The sequence below is a fragment of the Gallinula chloropus genome (genome assembly GCF_964237585.1).
Source record: "Gallinula chloropus genome assembly, chromosome: 12".
Lineage (NCBI taxonomy): Eukaryota > Metazoa > Chordata > Aves > Gruiformes > Rallidae > Gallinula > Gallinula chloropus.
Genome location: NC_140097.1, coordinates 18,708,393 through 18,729,474, shown reverse-complemented (window position 1 = coordinate 18,729,474; position 21,082 = coordinate 18,708,393). Strand labels below are relative to the sequence as shown.

At 36.0% G+C, this 21,082-nt stretch overlaps 1 protein-coding gene across 8 annotated transcripts in view; it reads left to right on the top strand.

The window, feature by feature from the left end:
- Positions 1–20,851, top strand: part of ATP2B2 (ATPase plasma membrane Ca2+ transporting 2) — a gene marked incomplete at its 5' end in the record, with an annotated part of 171,284 nt that extends 150,433 nt beyond the window's left edge. For 7 of the 8 annotated variants that reach the window (XM_084269387.1, XM_084269386.1, XM_084269385.1 and 4 more), the window contains 2 exons: positions 3,267–3,449; positions 20,274–20,851. In XM_084269387.1, coding sequence (XP_084125513.1) covers positions 3,267–3,449; positions 20,274–20,585 — 495 coding nt within the window. In that variant the 3' untranslated portion in view covers positions 20,586–20,851. Of the gene's footprint in view, positions 1–3,266; positions 3,450–9,526; positions 9,614–20,273 lie in introns of all 8 variants that reach the window. The other variant, XM_084269380.1, reaches the window with a different exon arrangement.
- Positions 20,852–21,082: the final 231 nt, after the last annotated feature.

Genomic DNA, 21,082 nt, shown 5'->3' with positions numbered 1-21,082 from the left:
GTATGTTCAACCATGGCAATTTTTTTAAAGTGAAAAGAAGTTCCAGTTCTATGCCAACCCACTTACTCCCTTGCTGAAACTGTCATCCTGTCAATCCATGGTAGCTTTGTTACTGGCATAGGACTAATCCAGTGCATTTAACATAAATCCCCATCCACCTACTTCTGTGTGTAAAGGATGGAAGAGGGGATGATGAAAAAAGGATTATTTTCCCCCATAATAGTTGCAGAAGAGTGCAGTTTATTTCATGTGTCATTTTTAATTGCAAATTTAATACTACTAATAATGTTAATTTTTTTCACCTTTGAATGTATTAGTAATATTCTGAAATTGATGTCATCTGGCACAGTAAAAGTTGCAGTTTGCATCTCAGATATAAAGATACATATATATCAACCAGTTTGCTGCTTTGAAGATATAGGCAAGAAATTGCCAACTGCAGCTAAATATTGAAATGGTTCTGATGGAATTGTAATTAATGGATGCTACCCTTCAAAAGTGATGATTTGTTCTCTTACTGAAAGAATTAATTTCTGGACAGTAGGGTCTCCGATTTGTTTCAAATAAATAAGCTCAGAGTCATGACAGTTTCAATACATATGTTACTGAAAATCACTACAATTGGGTTGTTCTGCTGTAACTATTACCTGAAGATGGGATTTAATTTATGGCCTGCAGAAGGAAGACCTAAACTTAGATTGATAATTCTTGGAAAGAAAAGATTTTTATTTTTTTTTAACTGATTTAACTGCAAAATACCAACTTTGGGAGGGGGAGGAAGAAAAGCAGGGAAAGGGAGAAAAACCCTAGATATTTATTAGATCATTCAGATGTGAAGAGTTTCCCACAGCTTTTGATCAGCTACTAAAGTTTGTTAGATGTTTTTATTACATAGTCATTGAAAGCTAAGAACAATTTCAGCCTCTGTTTTCAGTTTAAAGATGGGCATTGTTGCTGAAGCCTTATTGTGAGAGCCTAGCTATTAAATTAAATCTGGTATTGGGAGACTCTAACGGTTTTATCACTGAAATTACTACAATTTGACATAATGTAAATACAGGGGTGGAAAAAAGTCTTTCTCTTGTGGTCAGTATTTAGTGACCAGGAAAGAAACACACAAGGTTTTTAAAAAAAAAAAAAAAAAAGAAAGCATTTTTTCCATATTGACATGTTTTATAGTCTCTGGCAAGTCCTCTCTTCATGGAGCTCTGCAGTAAGAGGGATTATTTTCCTTTAGAAGAGGTCCTTCTCTTCCTTCTCAGCCTTTTCCCTCCTGCTCTGACTAATTCTAGTTCAGCACAAACCAAATTTGTTATCCCCTTGCTTTATCAATCTCCTGAACTTGCTGTTCTTGTGAATCACTAAAACCAATCAAGTTTTTCAAGTTTAGGTGTTAAAATTGGCACTTTAAAAAGTGATTTCAGGTGTAATTTCTAGGAAGCCAATCTGAGATGCTTTGAGGGACAGTTTCCTAAAGCGCCCCTCATTGCTTCTGAAAACCAAGTCTTTCTAAAATAATTTGTGTTACATTCCCAGAATTATTCATTACTTTTAAGACCGCAATAATTTTCCTTAATCTAAATCCAGTCTATTGAGTCCGCTGGTACCTCAACTGGGCAGGTGTCTGCAGATACAAAAACCAAATGAACAAAAAAATGACTTGTAGTCACTCTAAGAAAAAAAATCTGAGTAGAATCTATCGGGCTGGCTGAGAGGGGTCATGAAGGAGAGATATGTTCTATTGCACATAATCACCACCAAATACAGTTGTTTCTATGTATAGTGTCTTGAAAGTACTTCATCACCATCAGTTTCATCAGATATATCAAACAGTCTCGAGTAGCTTCTTTCTGTAGAGTGCTGGCATTATAGTGTTTTGAAAGCTGGGAAGCTGAAGCAGTTTCAGTAAGTATTTAAATGACTAGCACTTACCTTTTCTTTTTTATTCCTGTTCTGTCTTTGCTTTGCTCATGTCACATCAATTCATTAATTTCCCAAGTTTACATCTTGTTCTTCAAGCCCCAAAATGCATTTTATAAAGGTTCTGTAGTAGTGTAGGAACCATTTGTCTTTTTTTTTTTTTTTTCCAATTCATTATCTGTCTTTAAAATACTATAATAGACGTGGAGTGGTGGATCATGACATTCAAGGACACCCTCCACAAACTCAACAGTTCATTTTCATCCTAAAAACATTGGGTACCTTTTCATGTGACTTTGTTATATCCATTCCACTTTTCCAAAACTAAGATACATCCTTACCAACTTCCCTGCGACGGTCTTTATTCTATCTCCATCTTTCACACATTTGGGCTTCAGAGATGCGATTGCTCACTGCTGAAACAAAGACAAACAAAAATTAAAATTCTAAAACTTTTTTGCCAAATGGGTCTAATAGTTAACTTTCTAGGAGTTTTTTGGGGTGGTTTTTTTGGGAGTTCAGTATGTTCCAGGTAATGTCTTGCTTCAGTAGGCACATGCTTGTATTTTTATTCAAGCTGACAAAAGAAATCAGAACAAAGAGAGGGTAATACTCTAATGTACTTAAAAATCATCTAATGACAGTATTTGCAAATTTTAAAGATTATTAGCTACCTTCTGTTTTAATTACTTCAAGGGCCACTTTGGTGGACAAACAGACGAAGAAGAGGGGTTGAGTTATTCAGAATTTATTAGTAGTAAGGACATGGAATAAGAGCGCTGTAAGAAGTCAACAGGGAGATAGTCAAACCCACACCTTTAAGGAAACTCATTTTTGATAAATGATGGGAAAGCCATTTTAACTTGCTGAAACAAAGGGAAGCTGGATACAAGGATGACTGTACTGTGAGAAGATTTATAAGCATGGGATGTGACTATTTTTCAGTTCACATTAACATACACTGGATTATTACCAATCATTAGAAATACACAAAATCTGATTGCAGAAGTATGAGTCTTGCTACATGTTCTTTAAAGAATTACATTAAAATATGTCCATCTTTTAGTTTTTGAGAAAGGACATATTCCCTAGCCTTAAACTGTGGCTGTATGGCCACTGTGGTTTAACAATGCAAGTAATGTTAATTGTTCACACAGTAAACTAAATAGTTTTGGACTAATATGGAGTTGTATAAATGTAAAGTACTATTACGAATATGCTTATTTTAGCTGTCCTGAAAGATTATAGATCTCATTAAAATATCAGTGTTCTTTTGTAATTAGCAGATTATTATACTGTGTTTATTGAATGAGGGTTATGTTTTCAGTACTTTTTTATAATTTTAGGTCATTGCAACCATCCCAACAAGTAGGCTAAAGTTTTTAAAGGAGGCAGGGAGGCTCACTGAGAAGGAGGAGGTCCCTGAAGAAGAACTCAATGAAGATGTTGAGGAAATTGATCATGCAGAGAGAGAGCTTCGACGTGGACAAATTCTCTGGTTCAGAGGACTCAACAGAATCCAAACCCAGGTATGCTGAATGTAAATTCCTACATGGTCTAGAAAAAAAATGCTTAATCTTTGATCAAGGCAAGATAACATTACAGGGAAAGCCACAGAGCACGTGTGTGATGATGGTACTTGTTAATTGCTTTACTGTTTCAAAGGAGGAACACATGAAAAAGTAAAGTAGGTGAACAGAAGAAAGTGGGGTGTATAGCAGAAGAGATAGGAAATGGGAGTACTTTTTTTTGTACTGTTGTGAATGGACATTCTTTTTTGATGACAATGATGACAGCTCGTAAAACAGTGCTACTGGTAATACGCTGGCTGTGACGATGGCTACCAAAACCTTACGAAGGCTTTCTAAACCATTCTGGTTTATTTTGTCACAAAAGTATTGTTGCTGCCACTTCTGCAATAACAAAATAATTTAAGTTGTTGTCTAATGTACCATTTGATTTAAAAAAAAAATCTTTTCTGTTCTGGCACAACCATATTTATGGCATGGTTAAAAGGAATTGATTTTACTTCCTATTAGGTAATAAAAACTGTGGTTCTGGATTTAGTTTTAGCAGTAAGGGCCTAAGCATCCGTTAAATATTGAAATGTGTGTGTGTGAATGATTTCTTAGAAATACTTTTTTATTTTAAAGATGTGCCAACTTTTACTAAATACAAGAAGCCCATGGCACTTCTTAATATACTAAATACTTTCGCTGAACCATGATGCTAAATACAGTAAGGATTAGGATATCTAGTAAAATTTGTCCTGTAGTGCTGTAGTGGGACTAGATGGGCTTTGAGGTCCCTTCCAACTCAAACCATTGTATGAGTCTCCCTTTTTCCATCTACAAATTGATACTTTTTTTTTTCCACTCTCTGGAGAGAGAGATCCTGCCATGCATTTTAGACAAAAATGGGGGAAAACTGTCCTAAAACTAGGACAGATCAGTCTCTCTATTGTATCCACACAGCAAAAAAGAAAAAGGGTGGAAACTGGGTTTGAGTAAATTCCCAAGGTTCTGGGGTAAGTAATTAAATACGGATCTTCAGCTTTGGGGTTGTGTGTCTTGACGCAATATATCGAGTCAGGAGCACTCATCATTAGAGAAAATTCAATTTTTCACAGTAGAAAGGTGACAAGCAGGTGCCCAGGTAATGGAGATCTTTATGAAAAGATGGCCTCTAAATGTACATTCTTTTCTTCCTGATGGCTATAGGAGGAGTGTTGTCTGTTGGCATTTCTGTCAGGATGTCTTTCTGGTTGTGGTGAGTGTAAACAAACAAGCACAAAAGCAAATTACATCCTTTCAGTTCTTTTCCTAGCCTGAAGAGTTAGCATTTAGTTCTTCTGCATATCTTTGTCCACTTAATTCACAGAAAAATTATTCTTCTTTTATACTACTTAAACCAAAATGAACATTAATTATATTTCTTTGCTAACATCCATCTTAGTTTCCTTTCTGCTCTTAGTTGTAGAAATACCTCTGGTAGGAAGTATTGTTTCTCTCTTGCCAAGAGATTTCTGTGATTTTTTTGTTGTTGTTTTTCTTCTCATTTTGTTTGTTCGGTGACTTTGATATTTACATCCATTTCACACATGTGGAATGATAGTGACAAAAGGATATGGGCCAAGAGATTAAAAAAGAGTTCCAAGGTGTCCACTGGAGAGTGATGAACTTACCTGCAGGTCAAATTAGATCCATTGTTGGATGGACCTTGAGTGGAGTGCATTTTGATGCACTGTGTTTTGTGGCCCATCCCAATGAATTCATACACTTGTACTACATTTCTCAGGAAGCCAGCTAAAGAAGAGTTGATGGAAGAAGATGAGGATGTCTGTAGCATCCTTGGGGAGCTGGAGGATTTGCAAGAATCCTCTGATGTCTAATGCACTTCTGGAGATGCGGAAGAAGAAGGTAGAGCATCCCCTCACTTTATATATATAAGAGGATGACAGTAAGCTTAGGAATGAACTCTAGTCTCTTGCACATCTAGATCGATCATTGAAATCCTAACAAGACTGGGCTCCATCATCATACACTTGTGCTGTATATTAGATTATCTTTATTTTGGCTTATTTTCTATTCAGTCATTATTAGATGGATAGCACCAGCATTCAAGAATAGCCTGCACTCCTGTAACAGTTATAAAGGATCTGAAGTAGATTTGAAGGGTTCTTTTCCAGGTAATTGACAGGTCTTCCCTGCAAGGCTACAATAAAATACTTTACCATGCGTTTTTTTCTTTTCCATGCTCTCTCTCAGGGGGTTCAAACATGGGCTGACAGCACAGAGAGGGATTTCTACTGTTGATTCTTCATACTGAAATGTCAGATGTGTTTCTATGAAGACATGCATGAATTTACTTTCAAAAAAATGTATGAAAAATGCACACAACTAAGTCAAAGAGAGTGGCTATCTACTTCTGATTTTCTTTATCTGTCCACTTTTGTTCATGTAGATATTTTGTTGTCTGGCTGTAGGGCTTCTCTGGATCGATGCATATTCTCCTTCTCTGAATGGAAGAATGCTTCCTTACTGGGTAGCACTCTCACAAGACCACTGACATACAAAGTTTCACAAGTGGCTCATCCTAGTTATTCAAGTTTCAGAAAGATATAAAGGTGTTCTTAAAATACATCAAGACAGGACTTTGCAAGCTCTCCTAGTTTTCAGCAGTTTTTTCCCATGTCTTTGTTGCAGTTCTCATGAATCCTTTTATTGTAAAGGAAAAATTGTTGAGAGAAGACTGGTCTTAACTATATTGTCAGATCTAATAGCCTTTGCAAGTTCAGCAAGTTCACCTTCAGGCAAAACTGCATAATCTGAGTAATAACAGAATATCATTGCATCTTTTAAAATTGTATACTGTGAATTTTCTCTAGTTACCTCACTCTTTAGTATGGAAAAATTGTGAAGCATGGAGTTTTGAAAACTTTGCAAGCTCCGTATCAGTTTTTTTAGAACGTTGGGCCTGATTCTTTGCTCCTCTGCTTCACTTGTCCTGTAATTCAGCTTCCTTTATCTGCTTAATGTGGGAGTAATCATCTAGAAGTGTTTTGAGAATAAAAGCAAAAATGGAAGAATACACTGGTGCCAAGTTAACTGCTGCTGGAAAAATTATTCCTCTTTAGATACTGAAAAATACCTAGAGGTGTCGTACAGCATTTTCTTTCCCTTCCTTTCTGCCTTCAAACTTCTCCTCTTGAAGCAATGGAAATGCTATAGCAATGAAAATCACTCCTGGTAAGACATTTTTAAGTTAGATAAAAGCTAGCACCTCATTTTATGGCTTTCCATATAGCTTTTAATATAGAAAAAGTGCAGTAGCCTAATATAAGTTGAATGGAAGCATTTATTTCATGCAGAAAAGTGTTTTTTTCTGTTGGAGGTTTCTTTGCTTTGTAAATAATATCCTGGTTGGAGCTTAGGTGAATGATACCTGTTAACATCAATGACGACAGATATGCTGGCCAAAAACCTTTCTTGTTAAACATCAGGAAAAAACTTGTTCTGCCAGAGCTATTCTGCTAGTATAGCATCTTTTATTTTTTAATTATTAAAAATTTTGACTATTAATCATCAGTATTTTAATTAGCCTGTGTGTACCTCACAAATACAGATCTTCTAGAGTATAGAACATATAGAAAATTGACAGATGAAAAGTTCCAGCATTATGAAAACCTTAAAATGTAGGATACAAATTTTTTCTCTACCTGAAGGCCTAGAATCAAAACAAGATTACATGCAATATTTTCCTGAAAGTTTTACAAACTTTTCATGATATAGGACTTATTTGCTTTCTCTTTTTTAGTAACTTGAGTTGTTTTAGATAAAGGCATTATTTTCTAAACTAAAAAATTACACCTTATTTTTAAATGCATTATTTATTTGTTTATATGAACTCTTTCTTCTCTGTTGGCTTCTGGTTTTGGGCCAAGTTCTTCTCTTTCTTGGCTTCAGACAGTATGCAGCCCTCTATATTCTGAAAAGATTTAAAGAATTTAAAGGTTTAAAGATTCTGAAAGGGTTCTCCTCCTCCTCCCAATTATATCCATGGAGATCTGTAGTTACTTTCCTCAGGAGAACAAATAAATTGCATGCCTGTAATTCTTGTTCTCTGGAGAAAGTGTTAAATACAGATCTTCCCTTATCATTTCACTCTTACACCTAATACTTTCAGTTTATTAGGAAGGCATCTGTAGATCAAGAAATGCCCTTTGGCTTATGGTTTACCATCTGTGTCTTCCACAGTAATAAGCACTTCATGCTCTCAGTAAGAGTCTTTAAAATCTTTTTTGAATGGTCTCTTTTGAAGAGTGCTCTGTCACCTGTGTTAGATAATAAAAACCCAAGATCTGTATTTAATTCTACTTTGGTACAGTGGCCATTCCAGGTGAGTATTTAATACGCCTTCCTATATAACCAATGGTTTGAGCCATATGTTTTTTTCTAGATGCCAGTGTGAACCTTAGCTAACAATTCATTTTTACCCCATTCCATATGCTAACTCACCTAATAGTGTATTTTTTTACTGTCATATTTGCACTGAACATGTAATTGAAAATAAATTGTTGTGATGACTGCTTAATGCCATACATCTATGTGCACATTTAAATGGATGGTGTAAACAGGACTCTCAAACAGTGGGTCAGTGAACTAATCAGCTGTTTCCTGTTTGAATAGTAAAAGCTTAGTGTGACAATTTTAAACAGTAACCTTTGATCCCTTTTACAGCTGGCTGTGATATGATTATTCCCATAAAAACCTGCAGGAAAATAAACAACGTCCAAAATAAGATAGGGGATACATCAATACTATTAAAGATGAAGCCATATGAAATTGTTTGTTCTTAAGACCAACCACAACAGAAAAAAATGTCAGCCAATTTATTATAGTGCTTCCAATTTTGCTTGCACCAAGATTTGTGCTTTTTTAATTCAGAAACATACCACTTTACCTTCTTCCAGTTACTTTTTAGGCTGTGTATTTTCCAAATTCTGGGTTGGAAGATAGAAATTTGGGAACAGTGGGTTACTTAAAACAAGAAGTTGGTTCAATTCTTCTAATTGATACCATTACTGCTGTTACATCATGTTGTGGTTGTAGTAATGTGACAAAGAGGACATTTTGGTGTGTAGGGATTTGTAGTTTGTATTAACTCGTTTATATTATCTATTGCCAATCCCTGGCTTTACATTTGTACACAGAGCCTGCTTTGGTTGGGTTATACTGGTGACAAAGAATGCCTTGAAATAGTCAGCTCTTTTTTTAACTCATTCTCTGTGGTGACAAATAAAGCAGTCAGGAAGGTATTCAGGATGGATATGTCAAACAGTGCATAAAATAGACATGAAAATAAAAAAGAAGTAGAAAATTGTAATAATGTTTGCTGCAATAGTCAATCCAGTTCCACATAATTTTCTGAATGATTTTTAGTGCTCTGTATAAAAATAAAATATTAATATTTTAAAATCTGTAGCTAGAAAATTCAGTATTCATTATAACTATGCTTAATTTATATAAGATTTCATTATAGGGCAAGTCAAATAAAATATGGATATATTTTCTATTTTATCAAGCTATATACCGACAACCCTGGATATGTAGACAAAAGAGAGTCATAGGCTTAATATTTTAAAGGGTTTTTTTGGTTTGCTTGGGTGCCACCCCACACCCATCCCGGTCCCATCTCCCCATCCTCCCCCAAATTCCAAGTAAGTGACTAAATTTTCTTCCCTCTGGAAGAACAGCTAGAAAGCAATAATAGTAATTTTGTTCTCAGTAGGCAAAAAGTAGAGATCAGCTACATAAAGTATTACATATAAATAAAATGGTTAAAATTTTAAAGATGGTTATTTCAAATATTCTAGTTATTCAAACTTGATGCAGCTCCACTGCCTCCTATGGAGCTGTTTCATTTTACCCAGGCAGAACATTTGGATCACATCATATCTAAAAACATTAAAGGAACTCTTAGAAGTATTTCAATTGAAGTGAAACTGTGTGCACGGTTGATTTGTTGTTTTTCATTATTATTCCTGTCAGTTATGCAACTGTATCCATACTTTAAGCAACTTGTCTCGTTCTTTCCTCCATTACAGATCGAAGTAGTCAATACTTTCAAGAGTGGCACTTCCTTTCAGGGGGCTCTAAGGAGACAGTCCTCCGTCACAAGCCAGACCCAGGATGTAACCAATATTTCTAGCCCTAGTCACGTATCGTTATCCAATGCTCTTTCCTCTCCTACCAGCACATCTGCTGCTGCGGCTGGGCGTGAGTGTGTATTCTTAATGCATCAGACCTACAGAGATGCCAACTTACGTAGCGGTCATTTGAGACTAAGCTACTTTGCCCTTTCCCGTTCTGTCCTGTTCTGTTTATTAGTTTACACATAGTCAGAAACACGTAACACGATTACTTTGTGTACAGTAGATGCTCTCCATGATTCACCAAAATTTTGTTAACTTAGTGGTAGGACAGGTTTTTTTTATCCAGTGTATGGAGGTTCTGAGCTTTAGTGTCATGTTTTATCAATCTCATTGAGCATGTTTTCTACTGCTTATAAAATACATACTCGAAATCATTCTACAGCTATCTTAAATTAAGCAATGCAGCTTGTCAGATAAAGGAAGTCTGGAAGACTCTGTATAATACAGGAAACTCACATCCAAAAAAGATGTACTCTGCACAGGACAGGAATGAGCAAGGAAATAGAGAATCCAGTTTATGATGCCAGGCTAAGACATGAATGTTTACATGAATGATGAAAGAATAGAATGACTATCCATAAATTCAGTGGGAGGTAAGCCTTAAGGAAGGAGGGAGCTAGACAAGCTAAAGGACAGTGTTGAAGCAACAAAATAAATGTGGCAACAAATGTCCTTGTTAAAAGCAGCAGGTTTCTAAACACTGAAATCCTTACACAGCTTCCTTGTAGATGCAAACAAAACATCTGGTGAAGAGGGACTAAAGTGAATAAAAGTTTTCAAGCAGCTAATAAGGAAGGGCTGCTTTGCTAAAAGGGAAATTCTGGTTGCTCGGAAGACTCTTACAGCTCTAACTTGGTTGATTTTAAAAAAAGTTATTTTGCTTATTCAGGACTATAAGTAGCTATTTTGGTTTATAGCATAGCCAGCGTTGTTATGTTACAAACTGACGCATTATATTCCTTACGTCAATTTTAGTGAAAAGTTGGACTTTTTTGTCTGGCCAACGGAGAGAGGGAAGGCAGACAAGAGAAGGAAATAAAATTCCAGAACTCCTGGAGAAAAAAGGAAGCTTGACCTTTCCATTCAGCTTGAGTGCAAAACCACCTCAGTATTTGAACATGAAGCATAAAGTAGTTTTAGGTATATGTCAGAAGTTTTTTTGGAATTAAAAGTCAAAGGAGACTTTTGCCAAGCACCCAAAGAGCCATTAAGGTTCCAAATTTGGCAGTTGCTTCCTGGAGAAAATTTCTCTCTTTCTGTCTTGTCTTGGTGCAAGTTTGTCCCGATAACTTTTACTGCAGCAGTGGCACAGTCAAGAAGCAGACCTGAGCTGCATGTCATTGTGCCACAGGCACTGTAACCTGCTTTTGAGAACTCAGAGCCCCTGTTCCCTCATTTCCACACGGAGCAGGTCACAAAACACCACACACAAACCAGCCTTTCATCCAGGGAGAGATTTCCCATAATAACATTTCTACATTTGAGCAGAAAACAGTGTGAAACACACTTTGCTGTGGTAAATGTTTCAATAACATCCTGTAGCCAGCAGCCTGAAAGGGTAAATCTAATAAAATTAAAATAGACAATTTATCTTGCCTCTCCTCTCCCCACTGCAGCAAAGCAACTAAGAACTGAACAGTCTTGTGGCTTGATAAAGGCCTTACCAGGTTATGGGCTGAAGTTAATTAATAGCATAATCTGCTCCAGTCTTTGGTCTCTCTCTATTTGGAAAAATAAAACAGGCCTATGGAGGTCATCAATTATAAGCACAATTTTCAGTAAAATAAAAAAAAAATTGTATGATTTATTAGGTGACTCGGAGATGTGTGTCTTCACGGCAAAGGACAATTAGAAATAGATCCTTTTAAAATTGTTATTCTGGGCTCTCAGTATTTTATTACCACAACAATGCTTGTTTAATATCAAACCAGTTTGTGCTTCAAATTATAACCCTGAGGGAAAGTTTTGATTTATTAATACAATGACATGATAAACTTAATGAATGACAGTAAAAAAGTAAAGAAAAAGCCCAGTTGTTATTTTATATCCGGTATATACAGTTGGTTGGTCATCTTCTGGAACCTGGAAAGCCGTTCCTAACCAAAATGATGTGATAGAAATGGTTTGTGTGAATTGGCATTTTCTGGGACCATTTCAGTTCCCAGTTGCACACCAAGGTCTGTTTTCAGCTCCTTGCTTAGAACGTGCACGGAGGGAGAGGACTGACTTCTTTCCTCTTAGATCCTCAGAATGAATTAAACCCTAAATTATTACCTACATCCCATGGGGTGGGAGGGAATAATGGAATAAATCTACCTCACATTTTGAAGCTTTTCCTTCTCTTCAGGGTTTTTAAAAATATTGCGTATGGAGATATATTATGGGGAGGATCAAGGGAAAGCCTTAAGAGTCTAGCAAAGACAAAAGGGTGTCATGCTTGAAAGGGCCCAATAGGAGATACTGTCAGGAACATGCATTTTCAGAGGAATTGTGCTCAGTGTGTTGCACCAACCAGGATATTTCAGATGTCATTTTGGGTGCTGAAAATGCAGAGGTTCTGATACCAATACTTAATAAACAATATAAGCATCACGTGGTGCTCTATCAATAAGAACACGTAACTCTATTTTAACAGTTTTTTACTTAATTGTGTAGCTTGTAATACAGAGTTCTTTATGGCACCTCACTGATCAGAGATTTCTTCTTCAGATTTATAACATTTTTGATTTTTTTTAAATTTTTTAGATTTTTAAATTTTTTAAAAATTTACTTTTCCTAGTATTTTTGGACAGATGAGTGTTTGATTCAAAGGTCAGTGCATACTTCAAAAGAAATGTGCCTGTCAAATAAACCCACATCTACAGTAGTTTGTGAAACAAATTAGCAAGTTATTACCTGAAATTTTCAGCTATTCATAAATATGGCATATTCAGATCTTTCACAGGGTTGTGGAATAGCTTAATTAAAAGCAATTTATACAAAGGAGAACGATGCTGATACTTTTTAGCTGTCGTAGTGGTTTTGCCAATAATAAATTAGATATTTCAGGATTTCAGCATTAATGGACATCAGTGAGATCCACATTATGCGTCTCTTCCTCTTTTGAAAAGTGCTGCAGCTTTAAATACATATAATGAAAAATTCTCTAAATAGAAATCTGGTATTTTACATACTCTAATAAATATAGAAAATTATTTAAATGCAAACTCAGTATACACACATCTTTAATATGCACTCGGCTGAACTTTTGTTGTCATGCGTGTGAACACATGGATGCACATATACACACACAATCTTCTATCACTGGGTGGGTTTGGATACAGTGCTACCCATTCCCAGCTTTCGTGGATATATATTTTATATGCATTTCTTTCTACATTTTATATTAGGCAACCAAAATCTGGTCCAGTGGGGCGGTAGTGCATCTTTTTTACTTTTGAAACTCAGAATTAGTAACACAAAATGTTAGTTTGTGCTTAAAATTAAGAATATAGTTAAAGCTTTTGCTAGTACATTTGTTTAATTAGGTGCAGGATGAGATCTAACTGTACACAAAGTAAACGAGTTATTCTTTATCCCAATCTGTTTATATCTAGTTTTCAGATATCGTTTATATTATCCATAGGTAACCCCTTCAAAAGAACCTGATTTCACATTTCCTAAGGCAGATGCATATTTAATATTCCTTTGTACTTGCTCTTCCTCCTTCCTCCCGTTCTCATATATAGTTAATAACTTTCTTAAGTGAAAGCAGCCAACAAATGCAGGTCCCTTGCCAGAAAAAAAAATCCAATCTTTTGTAAAAGGTTATAATTTTTTAAAATATCATTAGGTGTAGGAAACATTAAGTAACAACAAACAAAGCCAAACCCCACCAAAAGTAATCTCCCAGATCACTAATCTGCTGTAGTTTCTGTATTTGCAAGTTCCTTTTTCTTTGTTCTGTTGAAGTCTGTAATTTTTTGTCTGAGAATTTTGGAAGTGAATATTTCATAGCATAACTTACAACTTGTTATTATATTAACTTTAGCAACAGTGGCCTCAAGCCACTTGCAAGGATGACATAGGAAAAAATAGACAGTGATGACCCCAGTTTTCATTGCAGCCAATTAAAATCGTACCAAACAATCACAAAATACTTTCAGAAGTATTCTTCCATCATACAGATCTCTGAAGGTTTTCTGAGTTTTGTTTGTTTGTTAAAAAATGTTTTCAAGCAAAAGAGGTGCATAGCACCCATGAGGTTATACTTTTGCTCCAGTTCACCTTTTGGAGGGGGCCACAATATTCAAACATGGGACTAATTTGCTTGGGAAGACAACTTTTTCGTTTTCCCTTTAATTAAAAAATAGTTGAAATTTATCAGACTTGCCAGGAAGCTGTTGGGTTTGGGTAGAAGCTTTACACATGCAATATTTGCCTCGGAGTAGCAAAGGGCTTATGCAGCTGCAAATTGTGTCAAACTAAGACTCAGCAGGCTTAATTCTTGTGCATATGGTAGTCCATTTTCGAAGAGATAATTTTGAGGGGAGAGCTTAGTTTAGCTATTTGTAATCTTTTGGTATGAAAATAAGTGTCTTTCATATCAAGAGAAAAAAATTGTACTATTCCAACAGCTTTTCCTTTTCTGTATTTCTTACATATATAGTTTTCTATAAATGTAATCATCATTCAGCTGGACAGACTTTGCAGAATTTAAGGTATAATCTTAAGTCTGAATCAAATTTTCTCATGAAGAAAAATGGGAACAAATTCCTTAAAAAAAACCCCAAAAACTTATATTTAAATAAATGTTAAGGCAAACTTTACTGTCTGGTATTGATCTATATGCAGATCACGGACCAAGTCAAGTGGGTACACCAGCCTTAGTGGAAAATGTCAGTCATTTTCTGTGGCAACATGGTATAACTGTCACATGAGGAAATGGAACAAGCAGAACATGAACTTAAACAAAGTCCACACCTGAAGTGACATTTCTAAAAGCTGCACCATTTGGGAACAGCGTAAAACTATCACCTGACAGAGATACCATACTGAAGTTTAGGAGTTCCCACTGGGTATAATGAAGATTTCACAATCCTGCAGGGATATGCAAAGTCAAAACCAACTTCTGTATATCCTCCCTGTGGGAAAACTAAGTAGGTGCAAATTCAAACAATAAAACCTATTCCTCGACTGGAGATCTGGCATGGCAGGAAGGTTCAAACTCCTAATACAGAAATACATTCTTTAAAAGGGTTTTATAATAAATAAAACTTTACCAAATCTGAAACAAAAATGCCAGATGCCATAATTTTGCAACAATCCTATAAGAATGATGATATGCTATGGGAAGTGGAAGTCCTGCACGTGGTTCTGACCTCATGCTCCAAAAGTCAGGGGAATAATGGCCACACAAACCTCTTCTGAGATGAGAATAGACCCAAGGATGTCAGAGAATATGTAGGTATTCTATTTTCCTCTTATTACATATGGTTTGACTTTTAAGTAGCACTTAGTGGATTTCTGAAGATTTATGTAGAAAGCAAGCAGCACAGATAATGTTATGCCTCTGTTTCACTTGTTAAAACAGAAACCTAGAAATTATTTTTTTTCTAAAATTTATTGCTTCTTTAATTTCATCTTTGAAACTTCTGCATTATACAGTCTGGAACATACTAGCCACAACATTTACAGGTGACTCCAATGCAGGCAATATCTCCTCCTGTGGGTACCTAATCTGATTTTACTCACCTAAACTGGGGGAATTCAAGACTAAATGAAACAAATATACTCAAGATGTGTCTTCTATTTCAAAGTTTCACATATGGGAATAGTACTTGACCAAACTCATTTATCTTTGTATAGTCATAGTCTTGATATAGAATAGTATCAGTTACACATAAGAGTTGGCATCTCTTTGCAAAATTGACCTCTTGTTTACAATTTTATAATAATCACTTTACTGATCTTTCAGTATTGAATTTATTTGCTTTTGCAGTGCCCTACTCTCTACTGTCTGAATATTAAATGTGTTTGTTTTCCCAGAGGGCTAGAGAACATTGGACAAAAGGGTTCAGCAGGAGAGAGTGAAATAAAAAGAGGTTGTGAGTCTTTAACCTTGAGCCTGAAATGAATGTGAACCAAACTCAAGATACTTGGCTTATATGAAGCCAGGTAAACATTCGAGTATAAGCCCACACACTACCAACCATAATGCATCTCTTGATGCTTAACAGGCCTTGTGTATTTTGCCTAGATTGTTGTACTTAGGAGTGAGATTCTGAAGTTCATCTCTTTCTTCTGATGGGAAAAATTTGTAGTATCTAAAATTCTATTTCTTTTATTTTTCTTGCCTGATGCAGTATTATAAATTTAACGTTGAAGGTGGGATGAAACTGAAGAGTTTTTTCTATTACAGCTACAGAGAAGAAAGAAGTGGAAACTTATAGCAATGTCAAAAATGTCCTGAAGTGTTGTCCCCACAGTCTTTTGTTTAAAAACAGTTCATTTTTTTCTGTTGTCTCCATTACTGTGAGAAAAGGGAGCTGTATCACACTGTTTGTCTTCCCTTGGCATTGTCAGTATCATTAAGAAATATCATTACATGAACTCTACATAGTTCATAACAAGCCAACATTTTCTAGGTTCTATCCATCATGGGTATGTCCCTGCTTTTACATGCTGTACAGCCATAACATTATATGAAGTTCATCCGCTTTATTTTATCCTCAAAAAAATAACATGAGCTTTGTTTCTGCAGAGCCTCTAAACATTTCACACCAGATACTACTTCAAATCTTGAGCTTAAGCATGTATTAAAAGAACTTGTTGCCTTTGGGCCCTGTAAGTCTGGGTAAACAATATTTTTCAGTTTTTATCTTAAATACAGTAGTGTTCTTCTATAAATTAAAATGCCACCTTTGTATCCAACAAACCCTCTAGCTTTGTTTCTACTAACATAATGAAAGAAAGAAGCTTTGTTCCTATAAGCAATAATTTGATGCATTGAGGGACAGTCTGTGAACAAGATTTTGAACTATATTGCAGTGCAGAAATTCTTTCACCAAATGAGGTGTGACACTAAAACATATTATTTTTGTTTCTTAGATGCCAATGTAAATATGCAAAATTTAAACTTGAAGAGAGGGTTTCTCCTTAAGTGAAAAAATAATGGAACAGATACATAGAATTCTGAAATGGTGGAGAAACTTTAAGAGAAGGTACTTTTCTACAGCTCCTTAGAGAAGAAAACATATTAGACACCTAACTTTATGCCCTATCAGCTTTAGGGATTTGCCCAGGTTTGGCCTTTAGATTATCACTGCAGCTCCAAACTACTTCTAAGCTAATATTTCCAGTAAAACTCACTACGAACAAGAAGCAGCTATTCTAGTAATATCTAAATGTTCCTCTAAAACTCAAACAGTCCATTCTAAAACTTCAGATCTTTCACTGCCCTAACAGTCCATTCTAAGCCTCAGATCTTCACACATAGTGATACAACTGCTGGGTGGTTGTAAATTCTGCAATTAGATCTTCAGATTCTTGCTCACATCTGAGCAAGAGATGTTAGTCCAGGGGTTTCTTTCAACCTATCAAATTCAGTAACAAATTGAGGTGATGTCAAGCAGGTTTTTAACTAGCTTTCAAATGCAACCTAAAGTGTGAGATGCTAGCTAGCTAGATTGACTTGATATTAAATGCAAATTAGATGCCAAATATATGTGTTAAATGCAATATAGATGCTTTCCTTACTGTGGAACCTGAAACCTCATAACTGGAAATCGGTTCCTGCCTTGCTAACCTGCAGTTAACTGCACAACTCAAATAGAGTTTGTGTGACTTGAAGGAAAACTGTAATTGGATCCTGCTGGATCTGTTCAAGCATAACATCAAACTGTAAACCTTTTTATTTAGGTGAAAATTAAATTTAACTTTATTTAAAAAAAATCCAACTGGCAAATAGAATCTAAATCTACAAAATAAGTGGCTGTATTCAAGAGAATGAAATTCTTTTGTTAGTTGATAAGATACAGCGAACAGCCACAATTGAAGGAGCTGTTAGTTTTGTTTAGATAGCAGAAATAATAGGTAGCTTTGCAGAAAATGTCACCGTATCAGCCCATACTATAAAGCAAGCATGTTAACAAAAAGCTTCATGATTTAAAATAGGGCAACATAGTAACATGTTTTTAAGATTGCCTTGACAAAACATAGTTTTCTTATTGTTTAGACTAATTTCTTTGCACTTTATCTATGCCTTTCTGTCTTGTCGTTTAGTAAGGGAATTAGTATGTCACCTTTTCTCCATGAGTTCAAATCCTATTTTTAGTAACACAAATTATTCTCTTATCCCAGTCTGTTCACTGTACAGAACTACCAAGTACCACAGCACTAGTTGAGATTCAGCTCCCACGAAACCCTGGTTTATAATTCCAGGTGCTCTGTCACAGAGGTACTAGGTACACCATGTGACTGTAGTGTATAGAATTTATTCTTTTTATCTTATTCTTATCTTGCACCTCTGCCAACCTCCTAAAACCTTCTAAAATCTGGACAAACTGTTCTGTACCACTTCAGTCCTCTTATATTGACCATAAGCAGTCACATGAACCACTGTGCCTTCCTGTTACCAAACGTATGGATAAATGAGAAGGGAGAGTATTTGGGCTGATCAAAGGCCATGTATCTGAAGATGGTATGATTTCTGCTACTAGGCAATATCCAAGTTTAGAGATCATAAACAGGAACAGAGGTCAAAGATCAAAACACAAGTCAGTCTTCTTCTCAAATGTGATGGAATTCTGTACAACTTGGATAACTCCAACCACAGAATCAGCTAGACCCCAGAGCTGTAATGCTGTGATCGCTTGCCAATATTAAAATGGGGTCTGCAAATTAAAAGAGAAATTAAAGCTTGACAAATTCAGGTTCAGATTAGATGTTAGGAAAAACTTCTTCACTGATGGAACAGACCTGCCAGGGAGGTGGTTAAGTCGCCATCCCTGGATGTGTTTGAAAGACGGGTATATGAGGGACTTGGAGATATGGTTTAGTACAGGACAGGAATGGTTGGACTCAATCTTAAAGGTTTTTTCCAGCCTTGTGTTTCTGTGAAATTAATGGTATATTAAGCCAGTCAATAATGTGCACATATTTACATGTAAAAAGATACACATACCAACCACCAAACCATTTCAAATGTGTGTGGAGGAGCTTTCACAATGCCTGCTTGCACCTTTTCTGCCTTTGCCTGTGTTTTGGTCTCCCCTCTAAGAATTGCTAAAAATTCGCTCATGGACTACATGGAAGTAGAAGGATAGAACTCAGTCATAAAACATTTGCCAACAGATCACGTTTTGCCATTCTGTTTTTTCCTCTCTGCCCCCCATCCCCCCTTCCAAAAAGCTATGTTTTTTCCAGCAGTAAACCAGCACAAACCTTCACTTCTTTTCAGAACTGGCAGGTGACTGGGATATAGACAGAATCCTCCCTTTGCCCACCCACAGAGGACTTAGTGGCCCCACTCTGCTGTGCTCCTCACTATCCCTCTCATTTCCTACTGGGAAAGCAATTTGCACTGTCCCTGGCAGCCTTGTAGCTTATTTTCACCTGCATTCTTGCTGTCAGGTGTTTAATGACATCAGATTGATCCTGGCATAAAGGGTTAATGATATTAGCTAAACCCTGGCATAAATGAGCTGACCTAGTTTAAAGACTGCATATATGGCATAAATTGTGTCGCTTTCAGCATTTAACTTTACAACCAAGTCACAGAAAATGAAAGAGCTTGCTGATTAAAAATGTAATTCAATTCAACCCAACAATACATTATTTTACTACATGTTTTATTTATAAAAAAAGTTAAATGGCTAGAACAGTGGGTCTATACTCGAGTGTTTACCTCACATATGCATGAAGGAAAAATAAAAGTTGGTTCAAAAATACTATGTTCACATTATCCAGGCTTCCAAGTGTAGTTGTTGTGTGCAAGTTCTCTCTGTTGTGTGGTAACTGTGATTTTTTTTTTAATTTTATTTTATTTCCCCCCCCTGTGGTGGCATGATTATGCTTAGTACTTTGTCTGCTTGGCTTTTTGTGCTCTTGGCTGCATTCATTTAGATTTTGCTTTGAAACATTGATATTACTTATAGTTTTTACACTTGGCTCCTATGTGTGTCTCATACCTACCCATCCAACTACGTCTGTGTTCTGTGCTTTTCTGTTTGTGAAGTGTGATATGTTATGTGTAACGGTTTTTTAACAATACAAAAGAGACTTTTTTAATTAAAAAAGCCTTCCTACTTACTCACTGCAAAACTATCAACATGCATGGTTTTACATTTGCATTACAATTAACATGGCTTGTCTTTTACTAGGGATGTACCACACGAGTGGACGTTCGCTTTCTTTAACCAGTACCTCCCATCAGTTCTTTGATGGCTTTAAACTTGATTTATTTTAATATTGCAGTTGATACAGATATTCAAAATGCACATAACTGAGCCACTCGTTTATGCGTATAACATCCAGAGACTGTGGACTTCAGCTGCCTGCACTGCCCTAACCATATGCTACATTTTTCACAAAGTGTTCTCTAACAGTGCTGCCCTTTGGAGGTGCCCCCTCTGACACCTTTTTCCTTTTCTCCCCCCAGATCCGCGTCGTGAAGGCATTCCGTAGCTCTCTCTATGAAGGTTTAGAAAAACCAGAATCTAGAACCTCTATTCACAACTTTATGACTCATCCTGAATTTAGGATAGAAGATTCCCAGCCCCACATCCCACTCATTGATGACACAGACCTAGAAGAAGACTCTGCCCTCAAGAAAAACTCAAGTCCACCGTCTTCGCTGAACAAGAACAACAGTGCTATTGACAGTGGAATAAATCTTACAACTGATACAAGTAAATCAGCTACCTCTTCTAGTCCAGGAAGCCCAATACATAGCCTGGAGACATCACTTTAGCTGAAAAGGTCACTGAAAAAAAAAATAATTAAAATAAAATAAAATAAAAAACCCACAGCAACCGAAATATATAAATATATATATTAAAAACATTGCTGGCTGAAAAGCTGTTTGAACTCTTATTCACTCTGAGACAAGTGAATGAATTGTTGATCACAATGGTTTTGGGGAAAGAATGAATGGCTGATTTACATACCCCCCTTGTTCCCTTTCAGAAAAACAAAAACAAAAAAAAAATCCTCCTGCATGAATGTACTGTACACTTCTGGCCCTTCTTTCTCTCTTTTTGTTTCTTTTTATTTCCTTTTTTTTTTCCTCCTTAAGCAGGAACTGCAGAGGACTTCTTTCTGAGGCTATTTATCCAATTCACTGGTCTGTGAGTTTTTTGAAATGCTTGTGTGGCATGGACTCAATTGTATAGATTAATTTAAATAACTTTTTTGAAGTTGCAAAGCTTAACTTGCACAGTAGATTTGCACCAGTTGGACAGAGGAACT